Genomic DNA, 23,252 nt, shown 5'->3' on the forward strand with positions numbered 1-23,252 from the left:
TGTCAGCATCACCATTAATTTTTTAACAACGAGTTACTAAAATAAAATTAAAACTAAACGTTAAGTGTGATATAAAAAATAATTGGATGACCAAAATAGAATAAGAGTGATAATTATAACACTAAACACGTTTACCCTTATTAATATTATATTTTTATGGGTCAACTACAAGAATGATCACTTACGTTTTAACCAAAATAGACTAAAAGTGATCATTATGATACTAAACATGTTTACGCTTATTATATTTTTGTAAACTTTTGGTCATCAAATTCAAAAAGATAAATTTTGGTCACTTACGATATGTTTTTATTGAGTTTTGACCGCTGAGATGTTTAATGTCATTAATCTGATGACATGACGTGACATGTTAATAAAAAGGTTAAATTTTCTTTTAACCCATAACTTAAAATAAACTATTAATTATGAGTCTTTTTGTAAATTCAAAAAAGTTTTGGGATGAATTCTCAATTTATTCTATTTCTTAATATATTTTTCTTCAACGCACTTTACCAAAACCACTTGCTTTCCTCCATCAGCGTCGCATGCCCCCGTCCATAGGTAGATCATCTTCCTGTCACCGATCATCAAATTATAAAAATAGTAGTAATCGATTCCAACCTTTCTTTCTCCTTTCACATCCATTCACTGGTTCTAAAACATAATATCCCAAAGCAACAGGCTAAAAGGGAAGACGACAATCTTTTAATTATGGATCAGAGTGTTAACGGCCATGAACCAGACCAACTATTGTGGCTTTCGAATTCCGATAAAGAATACGAACAACCTATGGATGGGGGCGTGATGTAGAAAAGCTATGGTTTCGGAAGAAAAACATATTAAAAATGGGATAAATTGAGAATTCATCCCTAAAATTCTTTGAATTTACAAAAAACTCATAATTAATAGTTTATTTTAAGTTCAGGGGTTAAAAGAAAATTTAACTTTTTTATTAACATACCACATCATCAACTCAACGACATTAATCGTTTCAGTGACCAAAACTTAATAAAAACATAACGTAAGTGACCAAAACTTATCTTTTTTGAATTTGATAACCATAAGTTTATAAAAACAAAATGTAAGTGACCATTCTTGTAGTTTACCCGTTTTTATTTTACTCACTATTAAAGTAAATTATTTATTAAAAACACTAAATTTTGTCATTTTCAAAAAAAAAAAGTTAATTATTAAGAGATCCAAGACTCCTATTATAAGAGATCCTACACTTAATTATTAAGTTAAATTAGAACTTTATTAAAATTTCATTATAAATAAATTTAAATTATATTGAATCATCACCTCAAAATTAAATAAAAAATACAATTATTAAAATTTTAATGCTAAAATTATAATTATTGAATTTAAATTTAAGAACTAATTGATATTACCTTGAAATTAATTGTTAAATTTATCTATATTGTTTAGCTATAAATGTTGACAAAAGTTTGTATATTTATTTTTAATATTCCAAATAAATTCAAAATATATATTAATAGTTTTATGATTCAATGCTGAAATATATTTTTTCTTAGATAATAGTTATTTTTTTAATATATATATATATATATAAATCATTATTGAAATTTTTTTACATTAGAAACACGTCATTATTTATTTATTTCGTTCACCAATTTTAATTTTTGAAATTCAAATAGATTGATTTCAAAACTCATTATCAGACATACTAAAATTATTAAACTTTGAAATTTATGTTTTCAACGGATTTTTTTTATGCTTATCAACAATGTCTGCGTAAAATTATATGTGAGATTTTAGGGTAAACTATACCATTGACCACTCAACCATGCAACTCTTTTACTTTTATTACCGATCTTTCAATTTTGTCAATCATACTACTTAGCTATTTAATTATGTTAAATCAGACCACTTGTCGTTAACAATTGACCGAAATGCTAATGTGACAATTAAAGAAATTGGGTAATTCAACATTTAGTCCTTAATATTTATATATTTTATCAATTTGATCCTAGTTTAAATTTAATTTAATACATTAATCATTCAATCACAATGTGACACGCATCAATACATGATTAAAAAATTTTATTTATAAATTTTGATTTATTTAATTAAATAATTTTTATATCCAATCAGGTAACGTATCACGACCAAATTGAAGTGAAAATAAAGGAATTAATTTTGCGCTTCAGGAGAATTGAATCAACTCCAGGGCAGGGAGAGAGCAACCAGGCGCCTTAACCACTGGGCCAAAGGTTCTCAATGATTTAGAATATGCAACAAATAATATTTCTGATTTAAAAGCTTGTTAATGATAAAACAAAGTAGAAATAAAAGAAATAGAATTAGAACCTACACAAATTATAAAATAAAATATCAAATAAATAATTAAACAAATCTAATATTTATTTCTATAATTATTTTTAAAAATCATTAACAAGTTTTTAAAGCAAAAAAAACTATTTGTTGCATATTCTAAAACGATTGGGAATTTATAGCCTAGTGGTTAGGAGCTTGATTGCTCTCTTCCTGTCTTGGTGTTGGTTCGATTCTCTTGTAGCGCAATTTTTTTTTTGAAATAGGGCACTTTGTATATATTAAGAATGGATACAAAGTACTCTAACCCGAAGGACCTCATTAAAAAACCTCCCTAAACCTAAATGGAGAAAAAAGAGTACACCATGGAATGGGAAAGAATCGAAACTACATTTTGAAACAACATATATGGGCTGCTACAACGAGCAAGGAACACAAATGCCTCACCCCATGCCACCAACTCTCCGCCTATAAGCATCATCAAATTTCCAAACTAATAGACCACATTTAACAACGATAGAAACATAACCTATAAAATATACATCTGCAACAAACATTGACCGGTCATCTGTCATCAATGGAAAGCCTAAGCCAATAAACCAACCACCAAAGCAGCACCAGAAACACAACTAAAACCCACATATCGACCATAAACTATTAACACAAGCCCCAATATTAAACAAGTTTAGATAAAAAAATTCCACCGACAATAACTGACCATTAAATTTGGCATTATTTCTACAAATACAAATATTCCAAATAAGACCAAAGAATCCCAAATTCCATAAGGATCGAAATTTCCCTTCTTACCTTTTAATTGCACCATACCTCAAGTAATGCTTTAACGCTCATCGAAAAATCAATTCTGATCTTTCACAGATTACACAAACGCTGCCATACAACGCCTCAAGGGCACAAAACGTGATTGATCAATTCACTTTCTCTTTTGCACAGTATACAATGGGAATTATCCGGACATGAAATACCACGCTTCTCTAGCTCTAGAATGACTGGCAATCTCTGATGGACAACCTTCCACACAAAGGTCATAACTTTAAGAGGAGCATATTTAAACCATACCAATTTCCATAGAGGATCTTCCACTGAACTAGCACAAGCTTCCTTTAAAAAATAGATTTTTGTCTTATAAACCCCATCCAAAGTGCCAAGCCATTTAATTCTATCCAAGTCCAGGACATTACTAACAACTCTATTTAATACTTGAAAAAACTCGATCCATAAAGCCACCTCTCAGTCGCAAAGAGCTCTCCTTAACTCAATCTTACATTCCCAAACATCACAGTTCCAATACCCAAAATTGCTGATCTTACCAGATTTTCGAATAGCAATCCTAAAAATTCTAGGAAATGAAGCTTTCAAAGAGACCATTTCAGTCCAATGATCCAACCAGAAATCTATTTTATTATCATTTCCCATCACGCATCTTAACTCTGAAACAAAATCAACCCCCTTTGACGCCGCCAAAGCAATAATGTTTCGCCACATCCAAGAAGAGTTTCGAGCAACTGCTTTTGGAAGAATCGAATCCTTTTTTTATAAGAATGGCAGGCCTCGTTAAAAACCCCCTCTTGATTAAAGGAGCTTGAAATAAAGCTCCTTAATCAGCGAAAGGAGGAAAAGAGTGCCTTAGAACTTTTATTAAAGGAGAACATTTACATAAGATTTAACAATTACACTACAAAACTATCCATAAAACAAAGCCACTTCTCCTGGCAGAAACAAACTACTCACTGAAAACATAAAAACCACATTATAAACCTTACAATCAAACTATCCCTTTCTTAGCTAGACTGTCCGCCTCCCCATTGCACGACCTTGGAATCAACCTCACCGAATGAACCTTGACAATGATAAGATTCGAAATCTGATAAACTAGAGGAGAGAAGAAGACAGGAGCCAAAATCGGGGACTGAATCCACTCCACTGCAGAAGAGAAATCACTTTCAAAGATCAACCTACCAATAGATTCCCAACTAGATGACAAAAATATTCCAATGCCTCTTTTAATAGCCTTTAATTCAGCAAGTGGAGGAGTTCCCACGCCAACATTTTCTGAAAAAGTCAAAAGGGTACAACCATTCCAATCTCTTAAAATACCTCCAATTCCTCCACACAAACCATCTAATCTGACAGCTCCATCGGCATTCAATTTAAGGAAATCGACCGGAGGGGGAATCCATCTAAAAACATCACAAACTTTGTCTTTAGAAGGTGTAACTCCATCTGTCAGAGATGGATTACCAATCAGCACATCCTCATGAATGGAAATCTTAGGGAATTTGGCTAGGAACCATTTAGAAAGCATGAATCTAACAATGAAAAACAAAGATAATCTGTCAAGAGGAGAACCTTTAAAAACCACAGTATTCCTAACTTTCCAAATAGACCAAAAGATGACTCCCGGAATAAATTTCCAAATAGTCGAGTTCACCCTCAACTCACCCCAAGAAATAAGAATAGAAGGAGGGTCTTGTGGTAAAACCAGCGATACATCCCAAAAACTAGCTAATTTATTACATAATTCCCAAACAACAACGCAAGAAATAAATAAATGTTGCATTGATTCCTCATTTTCCTTACATAAAGGACAAAGAATGTCATCTCCGAGTGGTAGACCTCTCTTAACCAACTCAGCTTTGACTGCTACTTTCTGATGAGCAAGCTGCCAGAGGAAAGCTTCTACCCTAGGTGGAGCAAATCCCAGCCAAACCCCTTTTAACCACAAATTATTACTCCCCAACACAGGGCTAAGAGAACTTCTGCATGATTTTATTGAAAATAGACCATCTCCACTTGCAGTCCATGACAGAAAATCATCCACCAACTCTAAAAGTTGAATGTCCTTTAGTTTAGACATCAGATTCATCCATTGAGCCAGCTCCCAATCACTTAAGCTCCTTCTAGTTTGAACATTCCACACCCAACCGCTCGGTTCAAAACTACCAAACTCTGCAATCTTCCCCTCTTTAATAGGAGAGAGCACAAAAATTCTAGGAAAAAGAAATTTGAGAGGACTCTCATCGGCCCAAATATTATTCCAAAAAAAGATGGATTCTCCATTTCCCACTATCAGTTTCGAATTTGATCTCAGACTAATTCCTTCCGAATCATTCTTCAAGTAATTGTTAGCAATACCTCTCAAAATCCAAGAAGATTGTGGATGAGAAACCCCCCTAGTAGACATTGACTTACAACTAACCTTGTGTTTGCTGCTCAACATACATTTCCATAGGGAACTTTTATCATTGGCAAATTTCCACACCCACTTGCCCAGAAGTGCCCAATTGGTGAGATTCAAATCTATAACACCAAGACCACCACAATTAAGAGGCTTACAAACCGTGCTCTAGTTTACCCAATGAATTCTCCTCTTTCCCTCTTTATCACCCCATAAGAAATTGGCCATTAACGAATTTAACTTCTTACCGATTTTGTTAGGCATTTTGAACAATGATAAGAAAAAAATTGGTAAAGAAGTTAGCATCGATTTCAATAGGACTGTCCTACCAGCCAATGACAAACATATAGCTTTCCACCCAGCAAGCTTGGCACTGAGATTTCGAAAAACTGGATCCCATAAAGTCACCGAATTTTTCTTAGCTCCCAATGGAAGTACCAAATATTCTGTTGGAGAAGAACCTACTGAACAGCCAATTTGTGATGCCCAATCTGTTAAAACTTCCTCTTCCATATTAATTCCCAGTAGCTTGCTCTTCGCTAAATTAAGATGTAGACCCGCCATCATACTAAAAATTCTCAACACTCTTTTAACATTCTTGATCTGAGGAAGAGAGGATTGGCAAAATATGATTAAATCATCCGCAAACTGAAGATGAGACAGTCTAATAGAATTTTCAGGTTTCCCAATAACAAAGCCTTGAAATAAACCCTTATCAACTGCTTTAGATAGCATTAAATGTAGCAACTCTCCAACAATGTTAAATAGGAGTACGGAAAGACTGCAACCTTGTCTTAGCCCCTTGTCCATAGGGAACTCTTTCGAAGGAGACCCATTAACAAGAATCGATATAGAGGCTGTCGAAAGGCACTCAGAAATCCACGAGCACCATCTACTTCCAAAACCCATCTCTGACATTGCTCTAAATAATATTGGCCATTCCACATAGTCATATGCTCTATGAAAATCAACTTTAAAAACAACCCCTTGCAGCCCTTTCTTTCTCTAATAGTCAATACCTTCATTCGCTATGAAGGCGCAGTCCAACAACTGTCTCCCCGGGATAAAAGCAAACTGTGACTGACTAATAATATCTCCAACACAGCAACTCAACCTCTTAGATAGAACTTTAGAGATAATCTTATAGAGGCTGCCTACTAGACTAATAGGTTTAAAGTCCTCTACATTAATCGACTGTATCTCCTTCGGAATAAGCGTAATAAACGCATGATTGATCCCATGGTCCCATTTCTTGCCTAAGAAGAAATCCAGAAAAAATTTCACAACATGTTCCTTCAGGTTAGGCCAAAACTTCTTGAAAATTCCCATGGTGAAGCCATCCGGTCCTGGTGAATTTAGAACTGTCCGAGGTAGCTACCGCTTGCCATATTTCCTGTTCTAAGAACTGCTCCTCTAACTTTGAGGATTGAACCCCTGCCAGCTTTACAAAATCCAGTGATAAATCATCAACTTCCATAGTGAACTTAGAATTATAAGCTTTCTTAAAAAATCCACAATATGAGACTTGATCGATTGCGGGTTTGAAATAATTGAGCCATTAATCTTCAAACTTGTGATTTCATTCCTTTTACTTCTATTGAGCGCAGACAGATGGAAAAATTTTGTATTTCTGTCCCCATCTTTAATCCATTTTGCCCTTGATATCTGAAACCAAAAACTTTCTTCAGTCCGATACAGCCTCCAAAGAACTGTTCTGGACTACATCAACTGATCCGACTCTTGTTGGGAGATAACACCACCTTGTGCTTTAGCTTCAAGATCATTAATCTTCAATTCCAAATTAGTAATAGACCCAGAAATCCTATGGAATTTTCTTCCATACCAGATTCTAATTGAATTTTTAGCTCCTTGTAAAAAGCTGAAAATACCCCTTCTCTTCCTTCTCACCCTCCAATTGTCCAAGGATGATTTGACCAAACCCTCAAAACCTTCCTCTTCTAACAGGTAATTAAAAAATCTGAACGGTTTAGGACCCCAATCCACAGATTTTTCCTCCAAAGAAATAGGATTATGGTCAGAAAGCGATCTAGGTAATAAGCTTTGGACGATATTCGGAAAACAAACCAGAAAACTCCCAGAAATTAGGAACCTATCTAGTCTGACCCAAGTAGAAGCTTCTCTATTGTTACACCATGTAAACCTTCCCCCAGCCAAAGGAAGATCAATTAAGTTAGATTGGTTCAAGAAATTCCTAAGAATATCAATGAAGAGCCAGTTTTGGGACTTTCCCAATTTCTCTGTCGGGTCAAGGTACACATTAAGATCACCCCCAATGCAAACTGACACGGTTTGAGCAACAACAAAATCCAGCAACTCCCTGAAGAATTCAGCCTTATCAGAATCAATGGACGGACCATACACATTAATAATCACACACTCTTCTCTAGAGTTCTTAAATTTCCCATAAACTGCAATGAATCTACCACTTAAATGGCTAGTGGAAACTTCAAATTCCTTATCATTCCACAAAACCATAAGACCATCTCCGGATCCCACTGCTGGGGCGAAAGATCCTCCATTTCGAGTATTTCCCCTTATCCTTCTCCTTAGAGACTGGGAACAAAATTCTAACTTTATTTCTTGAATGAGAAGTAAACACGGTTTGAGTCTCTTAACCATATTAGCAATAGCTCTCGATTTTTCCTTTTTACCAATACCCCTGACATTCCATGAAATAATCTTAGTCTTTATCATAAATATAGATCTAAAACCAAAGCCTCGATGTAGAAAATCAACCAAAAATCTACTCTCCCATATTCAACCCTCCCTTACTAACATCCAAACCCTCCTTATAATTTATAATTTTCTCCAGGAATGCTTTTTTACCCTCTTTGAATGAAATCCCCAAAATTTTACTAACTTCCCATGCAGCCAAAGCCTCCTCTAAAAATACCGAGAAATTTATAGAAGATACAGTAAGTCGACTGACCACATCCATAGCTTCCCTTATCAAAATCCTTCTCTTTCTTATATTCTCATTCCTAGCCACTGAACCAGATTGACAAACAGTTACAGCACCTTTTGCACTCCTAGAAGACTGTAAATGATCACCTGCAGAAATGTGACTAGAACCTCCTTCCTCCTCAACCCCCATGAAACTTCCCTCCAAAATAGCAGGAAGGGAATGATTACACATCATAGAATCGAAAATAGTTATGTTATGATCAGTAGGTTCCAATGATTATATTGCTCATTCTTCTCTACTCGGATTAAACCATACCTTTCTTTCTCTAGATCTTCGATACACTCTAGAAAACGAGCCAGAATTCCACCTTCTAATCGATGTATTTCTTATATGCAGACTATTAGACAAATGACCTAGAGGACACCAACTCCTTAAACCATATGCAGAAGACTTTTTGGTAATTCTAATCCCCTGGTTACTACCCATATGAATTGTCCTTGCTTCCTTTGCCACCTCTGAACCTTCTGCACTACTAATTTCCTTGTCCTGAGCTATTACTTCCTCTAACCCTTCCTCTTTTGAGCTTTTTGAAGTCCTACTGTCCTTAGCCTTACCATGAATGGGAAGTGAAATTAATTCTGGCGTAACAGAAACCTCATTTTGCATAAATTATTCAATCGAACCAGATTGATGCTGTTCTCCTAAAACTTCCACCCGGGACTCCTTATGGTTACCATAACCCAAATTAGTTAAATTTATAACTGGCCCAGAAGGAGAAAATCTAGAGTTGTTTGAGTTGGGCTCACTCAAGTCCTCTAACTAGGCTTTGTCACTATCATTTAAAGTAGCATTCCTTAAACCAAGGCCCCGATAATCCCCTTTAAAATTCAAATCTTCTTCTGAAAAATCTGACATCTTTAAACCCCTAGTTTGACCTTCTCCATCCTGCAACATTAAATGCTGACTTCCACTACCGCCTGCCATTGTTGTGCAGTTTTCCCCTACCAACCACCTGTCTACTGTGTCCCTAGAGTCCTCAGCACACAATTTTTTACTACCTACCCCATCAGAAAACCTTTCTTCTTTCTCCTCTAATGAAGCTTCATCTCTGGATTCACCGTCTCCGGCCACCGTAAAGTTTATTACTGATGAGCTTTCCAGTTTTGTATAGACCGAACCCACATTAATTTTTACCTTAAAAGATCTCCCATATGAACCCAATGTAACAGTTTCCTAGATGTCAAAAGGACTGGCCACCCTCAGCAAAACCCGAGCCACCGCCAAATCTTCTCTTCTGGCTGTCGACTCGTGAATACACACCAGCTTCCCCCATCTTGATACCATATTTTCCATAAAAGAAGCGTTCCAGCATAGCAAGGGCATTCCAAGCAGTTCCACCGAACAAAATGCCATTGGGACACCTTCACCACTCATAAGTGGATCTAGCCAATCAAACCAGAAGGCCACTTCCTCTCGTCTGCTCGACCACACCTCCTTGAACTCTTCCATTGAACCAAAAGTTAAAATACACGAATTCCATGCATAACCCCATTTAGCTCCCTTGACATTGATCCCATCGCTAGCCAGCCCCTTCACTACTATTTCCAAATCTAAATGGGATTTGATAATCCCAATTAATGATCTTTTCACCCAGTCATATTCATCTGTTGGAATATGCATCTCCCACAGATTCTTCAACCTTGCGATCTTGCCTGGAGGACCCTCCCGAATCTCTTTACACGCCAGACCTTCATTCTTCCCATCAAAAGATACTATCGCATCCTTATACGATCTCTCGTCTCTCAACTGACCGAAATACTCAGGTCCAACTCTTCTACTCCGATACCCTCCCTTAATCAAAATGTCTTCATCCCTTCTGACATTACTCCTAACAACTTGCCTAAGTTTCTGTTTCTGATACTTAGCTACTCCTACTGAGATTTTCTTACCATATAACCATATACCATTGACATTTGCTATTGCCTTCTTCAACCATTCCTCCTTTGCAAACTGAACGAAAGCAAAAGTATGATTTCTATAATTCGGCTTGTTAGAACTGCTCGGAATAAAGACACGAAAAACACTTCCCTGCTGTTGAAATATTTCCTTTACTGTTCTCCATGTTACCCTTTTACTCAGATTGTCCACAAAAACCGTCCAATCCTCACCGGAGGACTGACCAGTAATGACCCTCTCTCTCTCACCCACTCTCTCTCTCTCTCACCCACTCTCTCTCTGACTCTCTCTCTCATGATTTTATTTGCTTTCATCAATATGGGTGCAGGCAAATTCTGCTCAAAACACCCTGATCGTAATTATATTTAGCAACCACAATCTTTTTCCATAAACTGTCATCTTCCTCACTATAACGCCAAATCAATTTATTTAACATAGCTCGATTCCTGGTTTTCACATCAAATATACCCAAACCCCTATGCGACTTTGGCTTGCAAATAGTATCCCACTTAATCCAATGAATGACTCTGTCAGTCTTTGTGCTCCAGACAAAGCTCGCTATACACTTATTTATCTTATCGGTTACCGAAGAAGGAATCAGAAATAAAGAGATAAAGTAAACTGGTAAATTAACCAATATCGATTTAATCAAAGAAATTCTACCCCCAAATGATAGAAGTTTTCCTTTCCATATATCTAAGCGAGATCTTACTTTATCTAAAATTGGTTGCCATAAAGCCTTGGAATTTCGTTTATGAGCCAACAGAATACCCAAGTATGTTGTAGGGAGCATTGCCTAGCCACATTGGATGGCATCAGCCTATCTTTTAGTTCTATTTTCTTTCACATTAACACCAAAAAGCTTGGTTTCCTTTGCGTTTAACTTCAACCCAACAACCATTTCGAAGATTTTAATAATTCGTTTCAAATTTTTAATCATCAAATGATTTGCTTTTGAAAAAATAAGCAGATCGTCTACAAATTGAATATGATACAACAATAATCGTCCAACCCCTACGCCAACAATATTGAAAGAACCAACTTCTATTGCTTTCTTCAACAACCTGCTAAAAGCCTCGCCCATGTTATTGAATAGAAACGGCAAGAGTGGACAGCTTTGCCTTAAACCCCTATTGATGAAAAAACTATTAGATGGACATCCAATTACTAACACTGCAATTGACGGGGATGAAATGTAAATTCTAACCCATTTCTTCCATCTTCTACCAAAACCCATTTTCTTTAAAATCATATTAAAAAAATGCCAATATACGGTGTCATACGCTTTACTAAAGTCCTCCTTGAACATGATTGTTTCCTTTTTATTCTTAATCATGTCATTTATTACTTCATTCGCAATTAAAACACAATCAACAATCTGCTTTCCAGTAATGAAAGCGAACTGATTTTCTCCAAGGACTTCGTTAATACAACTGGCCATCCTTTTTGGACAAAACGCGGGTCACAGTTTTGTACAAGCTTCCCATCAGAGAAATTGGTCTAAAATCCTCCGAAAAAGAAAAACCAACCTTCTTTGGGATAAGCGAGATAAATAATTTGTTGAAGGAAGTTTCATCAACCCTACCCCAATAAAAATCCTCCATGAATTTCATAATGTCTCCTTTAATGAATTTCCAAAATTTCTTAAAAAAATCAAAATTGAACCCATCCGGTCCAAGCGCTCTCGATCCATCGGATGACTTAATGGAGAACCAAACCTCGCTTTCGGTAAACAGATCTTCAATGAGTCTTCTTGATGTAGCACTTAAGCTCTTGAAGGGAATATCAAACTTCTTAACAGATAACATCTTCACATCATTATAACCATTTCGAAAATAATTAACAAAGGCTTGTTGGATACCTTTATGGTTTTTTAGCACCGAGTTGTCGACCTTAAGTTTTGAAATATGATTCATTCTACCTCTCGAAGCTGCTGTTAAATGGAAAAGCTTAGTGCTTTTATCACCATCTTTGAACCAACATAATCTAGATTTTTGCAGCCACTCACGTTCTTCCCGTCTCAGAACCGCCCACAATTTTTTCTTCAAAGCGACCTTTGCAGATTGAATTGCATTATTTTATCCATTAGTTAAACAATTATTTTCCAAGTCATCAATCTTCTTTTCAATCTCTTGAATGGAATCACAATCCTTATCGCGAATTGCCTTTGCCCGCTCCTTGGTCGCGATCTTTACCACCCTCAAAATATGATCGACGCCATTACCCTGGTTAACGTCATATAACTTTTTGACTAGTTCAAAGTAATTCGGGTTGTTTGCCCAGTGACTAACCCACTTGAAAGGTCGACAACACTTTTTTATAATTTCATCTTTAAGAATAATCGCCTTATGGTTTGATATACTCCTAGGAATGATGAATTGCATCATATGAGGGAACTTACATATAATATCCGTTGAAATTAAAATTCTATCTAGCCTGCTCGCTGTCATATTCTCTCCACCCCTGAACCACATAAAACTACTTCCAAAAATTGGAACATCAACTAAACCCCATCTTGATATAAAGTATTTGAAAAGTCTCATTACAGCCTGGTTACCATACGCCCTCGTTCTTTCCGTTTCCACTCTGAAAGTGTTCAAGTCTACACCAACTATAACCGGAATATTCAAATATTCTATTAACTCATTAAGATGATCAAAGAAAACCAGTCTTTCATCATGAACATTCGGCCATACACATTAATTAGACCTATTTCCATGTTACATTGCCTTAAACTTCCTTTTAAAGCAACAATTCTCCTTTGGATGATATTTATTCTCACATAGAAAACATTATGATCCCAAACCGATATAAGTCCTCCCGAAGCACCTTCAGCAGGCGCAAACACCAATTCCCCAAATCTCTTACCTTTTATCCTTCTTTCTACACATACAGGAATCTCAAAAAAAATTGTTTCCTGTAACAAGACAGTATCAACTTTGATTGATTCAATAACCCGACATATAGCTCTCAATTTCTCCTTTTTCGCCAATCATCTTACATTCCATATCATTACAAATAAAAACCCATATTCATAGAATAAGAAACACATAGAAGTAAATAAAGATGCTAACCTTTCTAATTCAAAACTTACCCACAGCCTCGATCTCCTCCAGTCTCTCTATCACCTCCCTCATCGATGCCGAGAATTCCACTCCCAAAGCCTCACCGATTGCTAGGATCGCCTCTGCTTCGCTAAAAAGAACGGTGTGGCATCCAGAGATCTCCAAACCGTCGATTCCAACTTGATAACCAGTTTCACTAATAGACTACAGTACACTCGAACCTTCAACATTCATCTTTCTCCCCTTGAGTCGGCTACTTTTCTTGGGTTTTCGATCACTTTTCCGCTTCATCCCATTCATAGCAGATTTTTTAGGTTTAGTTTTTTAACCGCAGAAGAACTAAAAATGACTTGACAAACTCTTTTATTAATTGTTGTTTTATCAACACGTGGTTCTTCTACGCACTGCGCTTCCACCACATTAATAGATGATACCTCTTCAATAGGAGCCTCCTGTAGTCTTGAATGATTAGAAATAGGCTGATCCATCCAAAATTGATTCGGTTCTCTATTTATTTCCATCAACCCAAAACTAACGTCAGCAGACTTGCATTCTGGCCCAGCATTAGAGAATATCGGGACTTCGTGGAGCCCATCATCTTCAGCCTTGTAACTCACCTCGTGAATTGCAATGAAACGGCATACAAAGATCCTTCAACCTTACCAATCGAATGATACTCCGGACCTACCGAAACAAATCATTTAATGAGGTCTTGGGAATAACATCTTCATTAAACTCACCTTCACCCACTGGCAGATCAACCGGCTCACCCTCTTCTGTTAACCAAGCTCTTCCTCCCGCCAAGGTACCGTCGATGAAAATTCGATCATCTTCGTAAGCTTCAGTTTGAACTTTTATTGAATAAACCCTACCATTAATTATAATGGTAGTTCTCTCAGGAATAGAGGATTCGAACTGGACCTCCAACAAAATCTTGTTGCGTCGAACCTGTCACGATACCTTGTTTCTTCATCGATCTTAAGAAATTTACCCCACATACTACCTATATCCATAAAAAATTTGTCTATCCATATTTTGAGTGGCACATCCTTCATGATTACCCATACTTTGATTTTATTAATTCAATCAGAACCCTCCATCTGCTCAAGTTCTTCAAACCACTGTTGAACCAATTCTTTTCTTTTCCACCAGCATGCCTATCGAACCTTCTCATTCTTGAACTGGATAACGACCATGAATCCATACCAGGGACTTACCTTAAAATCAAAGTCATCAGCTCGAAAAGCTGATTATATTATTTCTTCATTATACATATTCTTAATTTCGCCCACCATACAGTTTTTTCTCCACGATACCTCCTTTTTTGGAATATCTATGTTCTGCTTGTTCCATCTTTCCTTTTTGTCTGTGCTACTACTTCTATCCTCAACTATGTTGATGTATACTACATTCTCAGGCCCATTTAGCTTTTGATACTGTTGAATTTTTTTGGTGTTTTGTGGCTTGCTTTCTTCTCTTTGATTTCCTACTAGGGCATCCATAAACGATCTGGTATCTTTCAAGGATGGCCACCAAACCTTTTTTATTGAACTTGCGGCCCCAGCCTTAGTGTTTCTTGATTCAGTCTTTCTTTCATGAAATACTCTAATCCTAAAGCCATCTATTATCCTCTCATCAGCCCATCGAACTGATGTCTTCGTTTCAGACTCTTTTGAACCTTACAATAGCGAAAGTAGAACTATCTATTTGTATACGCAATGAAAACATCGACCACAACACCATACGTCTGAAAAGCGTCTTTTAAGGTTGACGTATGGATCCTTTTACTCACATTGTTGACAAAGACGGTGAAACCTCCAAAACTCCGAGCAGACCTTTCCTCTTCTCCACGCCTCCCAGATGTTCTCCCTCCACAAATCCGAACTGACATCTCGACTCCTCTTATACTTTGAGACCTAATTTTGACTGTAGCGCAAAATTAAATCCTTTATTTTCACTTCAATCCGGTGGTGACATATGTCGCCAACTAATTGGATAAAAACATCATTTAATTAAATAAATCAAAATTCATAAATAAAATTTTTCAATAAAGGCGTGATCTTGAATGAATGATTAATTTATTAAATTAAATTTAAATCAAGACCAAATTGATAGAATATATAAATATTAAGGACTAAATGTTGAATTATGCCAATTTCTTTAACTGTCACGTCGACATTTCTATAAAGTGGTCTGATTGAATATAATTAAATAGTTAAGTGGTCTGATTGACAAAAAGTGAAAATCGATGGTAAAAATAAAAGGACTACATAGTTAAGTAGTCAATGGTATAATTTACCCGAGATTTTACTTATCAAAAAAATCTAAATATTAGTTTCAATGAAATTTTCACATATTCTTAATACTTAGTGGTTACATGCATGATCTCTTAACCATTTAAATCAGATTCGGACAGGTAATTTGAAACTATTGTTAATTATTATGAGTTGAAGATTCAGTAAGAGTAAAATTAGATCAGTAAACACATCGAAGAAATGCGAGTGAGATTATGTTTATATTCAGTCATTTAATTTTAATCAAATTAATGAACAATTAAACATATAAATTTCTTATTTGTGTTCATTCATGTTCGTTCGTTAAAATGATAAACGAACACAAATAAACAAACCTAAAATTAATTAGATTTATATTTAAAAAAATTATTTCAAGATTTGTATTTTCTTTAATTGATTTGAGTATTTTATTTGGATCCAAATTTAATTAGTTTTAAAATATTAGTGTATTTAAGGTTAGAATTTATTAGGTTTTAATATGTCAAACTGGAGATTAGACTAAATTTTAACGAACAAACATAAACAACATAAACAAACGGATTACCGAACATAAATAAACGAACGAGTCATTTGTTCATATTCGTTGATATAATCAAACAAACACAAAATTTTGTTCATATTTATTCATTTAATAAATAAACAAACTTCTGCCGAACGGTTCATTTATAGGCCTTAAGTAAAACGTTGATAATCCCAAATACAAGAAAGAACTGTTCCGAAGAAACAAATTACATACATTTAAGACGGTCTAAAAGGGTGACTTACAATGAAGGACAATTAGGAATTAGCAAGAGAATTCCCCTTGATACAAGAGATAATGAAATTACTCACACAAGGTTATCATAACATTCTAATGCACTAGTTACACGGCAATAATCTTCAAACGACGAACAATGCAGACACATTTCTAGTGCAATGATACAGGCAATCATAACGTACGAAAATAACATTCTATCAACCTCATAATTTATAATCCAACTCGTTTACGTATAACCCATTGAATGGTTTCAGTGGTAAAAGAGAATATTCCTTTCCCTAGAGAACTCAAGTTCGAACAACTTCATCTATACACCTGTGTGTGAAAGACTCTAAACATATACACCTTATAATTACCCCATACTATTAAAAATAATAAACTCATTTGCCTAGATGACCCAACAAGCTGTCTCAAAACTTGTTATCATCATAAACATTTAATGCAAAAATTGACACATTCAGCAAAAGTTTAAAAATTAACATATATAAACAATTAGGAAACTAGTCCTTAAAATATTATATATATATATATATATATCCACATCATTAGAATCATCATAGTCCACATAGAATATCCTAAATTTCACAGCATTGTTAGTGTTCAGACCAATATATCAAACGTGTATTTATATCTAAGTGATGCAAAGCATAAAAAAGGTCACAATTTCCCCCCAAAATCAACTAAATTCTACAGTGTAAATGTGAACTATATATTACAACTGGTTATAGATACAAAACCATGGATTGAAATGTGTAAAACTAGATTATGAAACATTACAAATTCAATCTTCCTTTGTTTTCTTTCCTTGCAATGAGGCTAAACAAAAAGCAGTGCAATCATATTCAAACAACAGAAATTTAATTGAAACAAAGTTAACTAGCCTATGAAACTGATTTTCTCTATTCTTCCTTTTCTTCAAATAAGACTAAAGCCCTACACATGTCTGGACTGCAACTCAAACAACAATTACAAGAGAGAGATTTTCAAAACTGAGACTGATCATCAGAATCCATCAACGGATAAATTAAACATCTGATAAGTCAAGAAATAAAGCAAGCTGACCTTGGCCGTATAATGAGAACAGAATCATCAAAGATCTCTCTCTTTCAAACCCATTTTCCAGAGTATTCATCACTCTTCCCTTGAGTCTCAGCTCACTCGGATGTACACTAGCAAAATAGAAAATGAACATACATACCCAATACTTAGCCAACAACAAAGGATATGTTTGAGATAAGTAAGGGGAAATTGCATATTTTGGCAGAGTTGAAGAAGTTAATTCAATCGTGTTTAATATATATATATATATATATATATACACACATTGAGATTTCAGCTACTGGAAATGCTAAATCTTGTTTGGCAGGTTGAATTGCAAGAAAATTTCAGCAAATGCAAAGTACTTATATATATATATATATATATGAATTTCAATTTTGCACAACCTACTCAACCAAAATCAAAACTAGCCCAAAAGATAAGCTATACAGGACTAGTTGAAAACTATGATATTATAATAATTTACGAATAATGTTCCAGAACAGCAGGAGAAACATTCACACTCCAAAATAAGGAAAAAGAAAGAATCGGTTTAAAATTCTTGTGAAGCCGATCCAATATCCCCCTTCCCTTTACCCGTCTTCTTCGGCAACAGATTCTGATGAATATTGGGCAAAACACCGCCGTTAGCAATCGTAACAGTCCCCAAAAGTTTACTCAACTCTTCATCGTTCCTAACAGCCAATTGTATATGCCTCGGAACGATCCGATTCTTCTTGTTATCCCTAGCCGCATTGCCGGCGAGTTCAAGAACCTGCAAAATCGCTTAAAAAATTTACACTAACGGTCCGACATTGTCAACATGAATTACGAAAAGGAAAACAAAAAACGTGACGAACCTCGGCGGCGAGGTATTCAAGGACCGCAGAGAGATAGACGGGAGCACCGGCACCGACACGATCGGCGTATTTTCCGGCTTTGAGGAAGCGGGCGATACGACCTACAGGGAACTGGAGGCCGGCTTTCTGAGACCGGGAGACGGCTTTGGAGGACTTGGGCTTGCCTCTGCCACCCTTGGTTGATCCTGTTGGTGAAGTCATCTTGTTTGTTTTTGAAACTCTAGATTGTTATTAATGGAGATTGGGGATTTTTTAGGTTTTTGCAAGCAGATTGATGATCAATGAGATTGAGAAAAATTGGGGTTGGGAAAGAAGTTTATATAACCGTGTGGGAAACTGCCTTATGAGAAGAGTTTTATTTTTTATTGGTTCAGATAGGATGCACCGGATAGCCAACATGGATATAAAAACGTAAGGGTAAATTATGCATTTAGTACCTAAACTATAGTTTTAGTCTGCTTTAGTACCTAAACTTTGAATTTTTTAAAATCATACCTAAAGTTTAGTTTTTATTTCATTTTAATACCCAATTCGAAATTTAACATGAAGTTTTGAAAAAAAAAATGAAAGTTTAGGTACTAAAACAGACAAAAATTGATAATTTGGGTACTAAACACATTAAGTTTTTAACGTCAATACTAAAATGAAATAAAAATTAAACGTTGAGTATGATTGTAGAAAAATGAAAATTTAAATACTAAAATAAATCTAAACTAATATTTTAGATACTAAATACGAAGTTTGTCAAAATTTTAATGAACAATTAAAAAATTATTTAAAAAATAAAAAACACGGTATAATAAAAACCTACTCAATTAAATGGCCAATAAAATTTGACAATGAGAATTTGAGATTTAAGTTATTTGTTATAGTGCACGTGAAACTTGTCAGGAGAAAAATAATGAGTTTCATAAAATATATTAAAATTATAACTCTTTATATGGATCGAAAGAAAATTGTATGGAATGTGCCATGTCCTCATGATGAATTTCAATTATTTATTATATTTTATAAAACTCATCATTTCCTTACGAAGAGCTTCACACGTATTGTAAGAAATAACCTAAATCCTAAAATAATTCTCAAACACTTGTATTTTTTTTATTTTAAATTTAGTAATAAAATCGTTAACTCATAAAATTATTTCAATAATAAAAGAAAATAGTGTTCTCTCTAAAGATCTCGAATTTGAGTAATTATATATCCTTAAAAGAGAATGTTATAAATGTATTGATTTTATTAAAAATATCAATTTTATATAATAATTTCATATTATGTTATTATAGTTTACACGATAGAACTGAGAAGATGAATAATATATTTTAGAATAAACTACATATTTAGTATCTAAACTATTGATTTTGATTTGTTTTAGTACTTAAACTTTTAATTTTTTTTAAAACATGCTTAATATATAGTTTTGTTTCATTTTAGTACCTCACTATTAAAACCTTGACACATTTATTACCTAAATTATAAGTTTTGATCCATTTTAGTACCTACATTTTCAATTTTTTTTCAAAACTTAATGTTAAATTTTGAACATGTGTATTGAAATGAAACAAAATCTAATTTTTAGGTATGATTTTGAAAATTTTGAAAGTTTAGATACTAAAATTAACCATAACTAATAGTTTAAATACTAAACTTGTAATATACCTTAAATTTTATGTAGTTATGAAGTATGATTGAAACAAAAAATAGTTAAGTGATCAAACGAAATAAAAGTGATATTTTGAGCTCTAAACGTTTAATTTAACCTATTTTATATTTTTTTCAACGTGTCGTTTTGATACAGCGAAGTTCCAAAACCCTAAAACCAAAGAATCCTAAACCCTAAAAGACAAAAAAAATCCATTTTTGCAGCCAATATTCCCGAAGCGACAATGGCAGAAATCAAAGCATAAGAACAAACATCAATGGTCTCAAGAACCTTTTTAATCAAACCCAAGCCGAAAGCCCTTCCCCAAACCCAGAATCCAAATATTGGTCTTCTTTAAAATCCACTCAAATCCCCAACCTCATCTCCTCCATCTTTTCCCTTTCGTTTTCCCCTTCCCCGCCCCACCCTTTCGCCGCCGCTTACTCCGTCTCCGTTTCCCTCTTCTCCCCGGTCTCCCTCTACGAAGGCGATGTTTCCCCTTCCTCCACCATCTCCTCCTTCTTCAACGTCGTTTCTTCTCTTTCTTTCTGTTCCGATGGCCTCATCTTAGTTATTTTCGATCTCTCTGGTCTCATCTATGTCTACGATGTCAAAATCCGGACCCCGCTTCGTCGTATATGGTCTCATACCCGTTCAGTTTGATTCATTATATATATGGTTCTCGATAAGCTCTATTTTCTCTCTGGAGGTGACGATGTCGTCGTTAAATTCTGGGATGTTGCTACGGAAAGCGTGGTTTTGGACTTGATGGGTTATAAGGATTACATGCGGTGCGGCGATTGTAGTTCCGTGAGTTCTGATTTGTTTGTTACCGATTCTTATGATCAAACCGTTAAGGTTTGGAATGTTAGAGTCAAGAATTCAAGGTCGATTTTGGAAGTGAATCATGGGAAACCAGTGGAGGATATGATTTATTTGCCTTCTGGTGGGTTAATTGCAACTACTGGTGGGAATTCAGTGAAGATATGGGATCTGATTGGGGGTGGGAGGATGGTTCATTCAATGGAAAGTCATAATGAAACTGTTACATCGATTTGTGTAGGAATAATTAAGAAGGAAAATTGTGGGGATGAATCTACGGAGGATATGATTTTGAGTGTTGGTTTGGATGGTTATATGAAGGTTTTTTAGTGTAGGAACAATTAAAGCATGCACCAAATATAGGTGTAATAGCAATTTTGGTCCTTACAAGGATCAAAATGTAAAAATACGGCAATAATACAGGCATTTAAAATGCAATTATACCATTAATTTTTCCTATATGTATTTACCTTTGGGTTTTTTTTTTCATTTTACACCCTAAAATTAGAAAATAAAAATTGAGAGCTTTCGAGAGCTCTCTCAAATGGTCGGCCGCCTTCTCCACCTCCGGTCGCCGAACACGGTGGCCGAAAATTTTATAGTGACTTAAAACACTCACCGAGTTTAAATCCACTAGTCTAGGATTGTACTTAGGGCTAGAAACACCAAAAAAATCTAAAAACCACCCTAAATCGCCAAACAACGCGCTCGACGTTCGGTCTTCCCTCACTCCGGCCACCGTGGAGATGAACCAACACCCCCTCAGGTAAAAACCCTCACTCTCATCTCTTTTTCTACCCTCACTCTTATCTCTTTTTCTTTCTCTTTTCACTGTAAACAATCGATAGATATGTAATTTTTTTATTGGCGTTCGTTTATTCGAAAGAAATAAATGAAAAATATATACCTCCAAAAACTCTTTTTATTGCTTCTAAAAATCGAGAGAAAAAACCCTATCTCTTATTACATGGTTCAATTTTTATAACCGTATGTTACATAGGTTTCAAAATAAAATCCTAAATCTACTGTTATAATCTACTTTCTTTGTTTTTTTGATTGATGTTGAGATGATGGCTAGCTTGTGTGCAGGCGGCGATAGAAATAGAGTAGGGCAGCGGCGGCAGCAAATCATACCCCTAGGGTTAGGTTTCGAAAAACCTAGGGGGTTGGGTCAGATCTTCTATCTGGGCCGGTTCAGATCCTGGGTTACTGGGCCGGTTCGGGTCAGCTTGATGGGTTAGCTGGGTCGGGTTGGTAGCTGGTGTTGGGTCTGTACTGGGTTATGGGTCTAAACAGTTGTAGTTGGGCTCCATTTTGGCCTACACAAAAAATGTAATTTGTTAATAATAATAATAATAATAATATAACTAGTAATATATATATTTTTTAAGACCTGAACAGAAATGGGTGTTTACACTCTTCCAATTACAAGATCTGATCCTCAATCTCAAGGTTCATGGTTCGAGTATGGTTCATTTCTTCCTCGTGCCTTAGCTTCATCTCTCTCATTTCCCTGCTAAGTTCCTCGACTCGTTAATTTTTGGTTGAGTACCTTTGCATCCAAGATTGAACTTCAGCTTGCTTTCTATCAAGGATACGGTTCCAACCTTTCCTTTTATTGCAGACCTCTTCCTTTTTCAACTCCCTTTCTTCCTCAAGTTCCTAAATTCATTAGCCTTTTGCTTCGAACTAAACCAACACATTGTTCATTTCAGCTTCCAATTTTTAGATTCTAATCATTTATTTTTCTCCTCCTTCAGACTTTTCATTCTTTAATTTTTTGATTTCACGACTATAGGCTTTGGTCTGCTTGATTATTTTATTCATGTCAACCTCTCATTCTTCTCTCTTTTTTATTTTACCTTTAAGCTTTTTGAGCTAGCGTTTATTCTCATTCTCTAAGACTTTAACACGACGTCTTTTAACTCCAATTTTTTCACGGCGAAATCAACGAAATAATGCTCTCAAAGTTTTTATTTCACGAGATAATGCAGTGTTTAGATTAATTGCTCAAATGAGGTAAATTCTACAGTGATGGTCGTAGGTCGCCATGCCATCCGGGCGACCTACGACGTGGCAGCATGCAGACGAACCAGCATAGGTCGCCATGCACGCCCGGCGTCCTTATAGGTCGCCATGCACGCCCGACGTCCTATAAGGACGCCATACACGCCCGGCGACCAACGTTCTCGTGATTCTGCTGCTCTGCCCGGCTGATGCTCTGCTTTGGTGCTATGCATGGGCCATGCACAGGGCATGGGATAGGTCGCCAAGAGCTTTGTTCACGTGGTCTGCTCTCGGCAAACCTCTGCTCGCATGCAGCGTGAATTCAACTGCATTATTGCAGCACTTATTGCTGCATTATTGCAGTCCTTCAGCTCACGTGAATGGCCCATGC

The 23,252-nt window shown here is 35.5% G+C and overlaps 3 protein-coding genes across 3 annotated transcripts; 1 reads left to right on the top strand and 2 right to left on the bottom strand.

Annotated features, from left to right (window-relative positions):
- Positions 1-2,738: 2,738 nt before the first annotated feature.
- LOC120129709 lies at positions 2,739-6,412 on the bottom strand. Its single transcript, XM_039147149.1, has 5 exons — positions 5,824-6,412; positions 4,414-5,616; positions 4,148-4,368; positions 3,282-3,417; positions 2,739-2,881 (listed from the first exon to the last, which is right to left on the bottom strand). Exons 1-5 carry the CDS (start codon positions 6,410-6,412, stop codon positions 2,739-2,741), a joined length of 2,292 nt encoding a protein of 763 aa, XP_039003080.1.
- An 11,520-nt stretch (positions 6,413-17,932) lies between these two features.
- LOC120129543 (histone H2AX-like) lies at positions 17,933-18,676 on the bottom strand. Its single transcript, XM_039147008.1, has 2 exons — positions 18,391-18,676; positions 17,933-18,305 (listed from the first exon to the last, which is right to left on the bottom strand). Exons 1-2 carry the CDS (start codon positions 18,589-18,591, stop codon positions 18,084-18,086), a joined length of 423 nt encoding a protein of 140 aa, XP_039002939.1. The 5' UTR covers positions 18,592-18,676; the 3' UTR covers positions 17,933-18,083.
- Positions 18,677-20,370: 1,694 nt separating this feature from the next.
- On the top strand, positions 20,371-21,184 carry LOC120129710 (protein SLOW WALKER 1-like). The gene has a single exon (XM_039147150.1). The coding sequence runs from the start codon at positions 20,708-20,710 to the stop codon at positions 21,182-21,184; it is 477 nt and encodes a 158-aa protein (XP_039003081.1). The 5' UTR covers positions 20,371-20,707.
- The last annotated feature ends 2,068 nt before the right edge of the window (positions 21,185-23,252 follow it).

The sequence above is a fragment of the Hibiscus syriacus genome, unplaced genomic scaffold (assembly GCF_006381635.1).
Source record: "Hibiscus syriacus cultivar Baekdansim isolate YM2019G1 unplaced genomic scaffold, ASM638163v2 tig00110503_pilon, whole genome shotgun sequence".
NCBI classification, from domain to species: domain Eukaryota; kingdom Viridiplantae; phylum Streptophyta; class Magnoliopsida; order Malvales; family Malvaceae; genus Hibiscus; species Hibiscus syriacus.

Coding starts and splice junctions, on each gene's coding strand:
- LOC120129709 (XM_039147149.1), bottom strand. CDS start 6,412: ATGTCAGAGATGGGTTTTGGAAGTAGATGGTGCTCGTGGATTTCTGAG. Junction 5,617..5,823: donor TATATGTTTGTCATTGGCTG/GTAGGACAGTCC, acceptor TTGGTGTTATAG/ATTTGAATCTCACCAATTGG. Junction 2,882..3,281: donor TCTAGAGCTAGAGAAGCGTG/GTATTTCATGTC, acceptor TTATTGGCTTAG/GCTTTCCATTGATGACAGAT.
- LOC120129543 (XM_039147008.1), bottom strand. CDS start 18,591: ATGACTTCACCAACAGGATCAACCAAGGGTGGCAGAGGCAAGCCCAAG. Junction 18,306..18,390: donor TTGAATACCTCGCCGCCGAG/GTTCGTCACGTT, acceptor GCGATTTTGCAG/GTTCTTGAACTCGCCGGCAA.
- LOC120129710 (XM_039147150.1), top strand. CDS start 20,708: ATGGTTCTCGATAAGCTCTATTTTCTCTCTGGAGGTGACGATGTCGTC.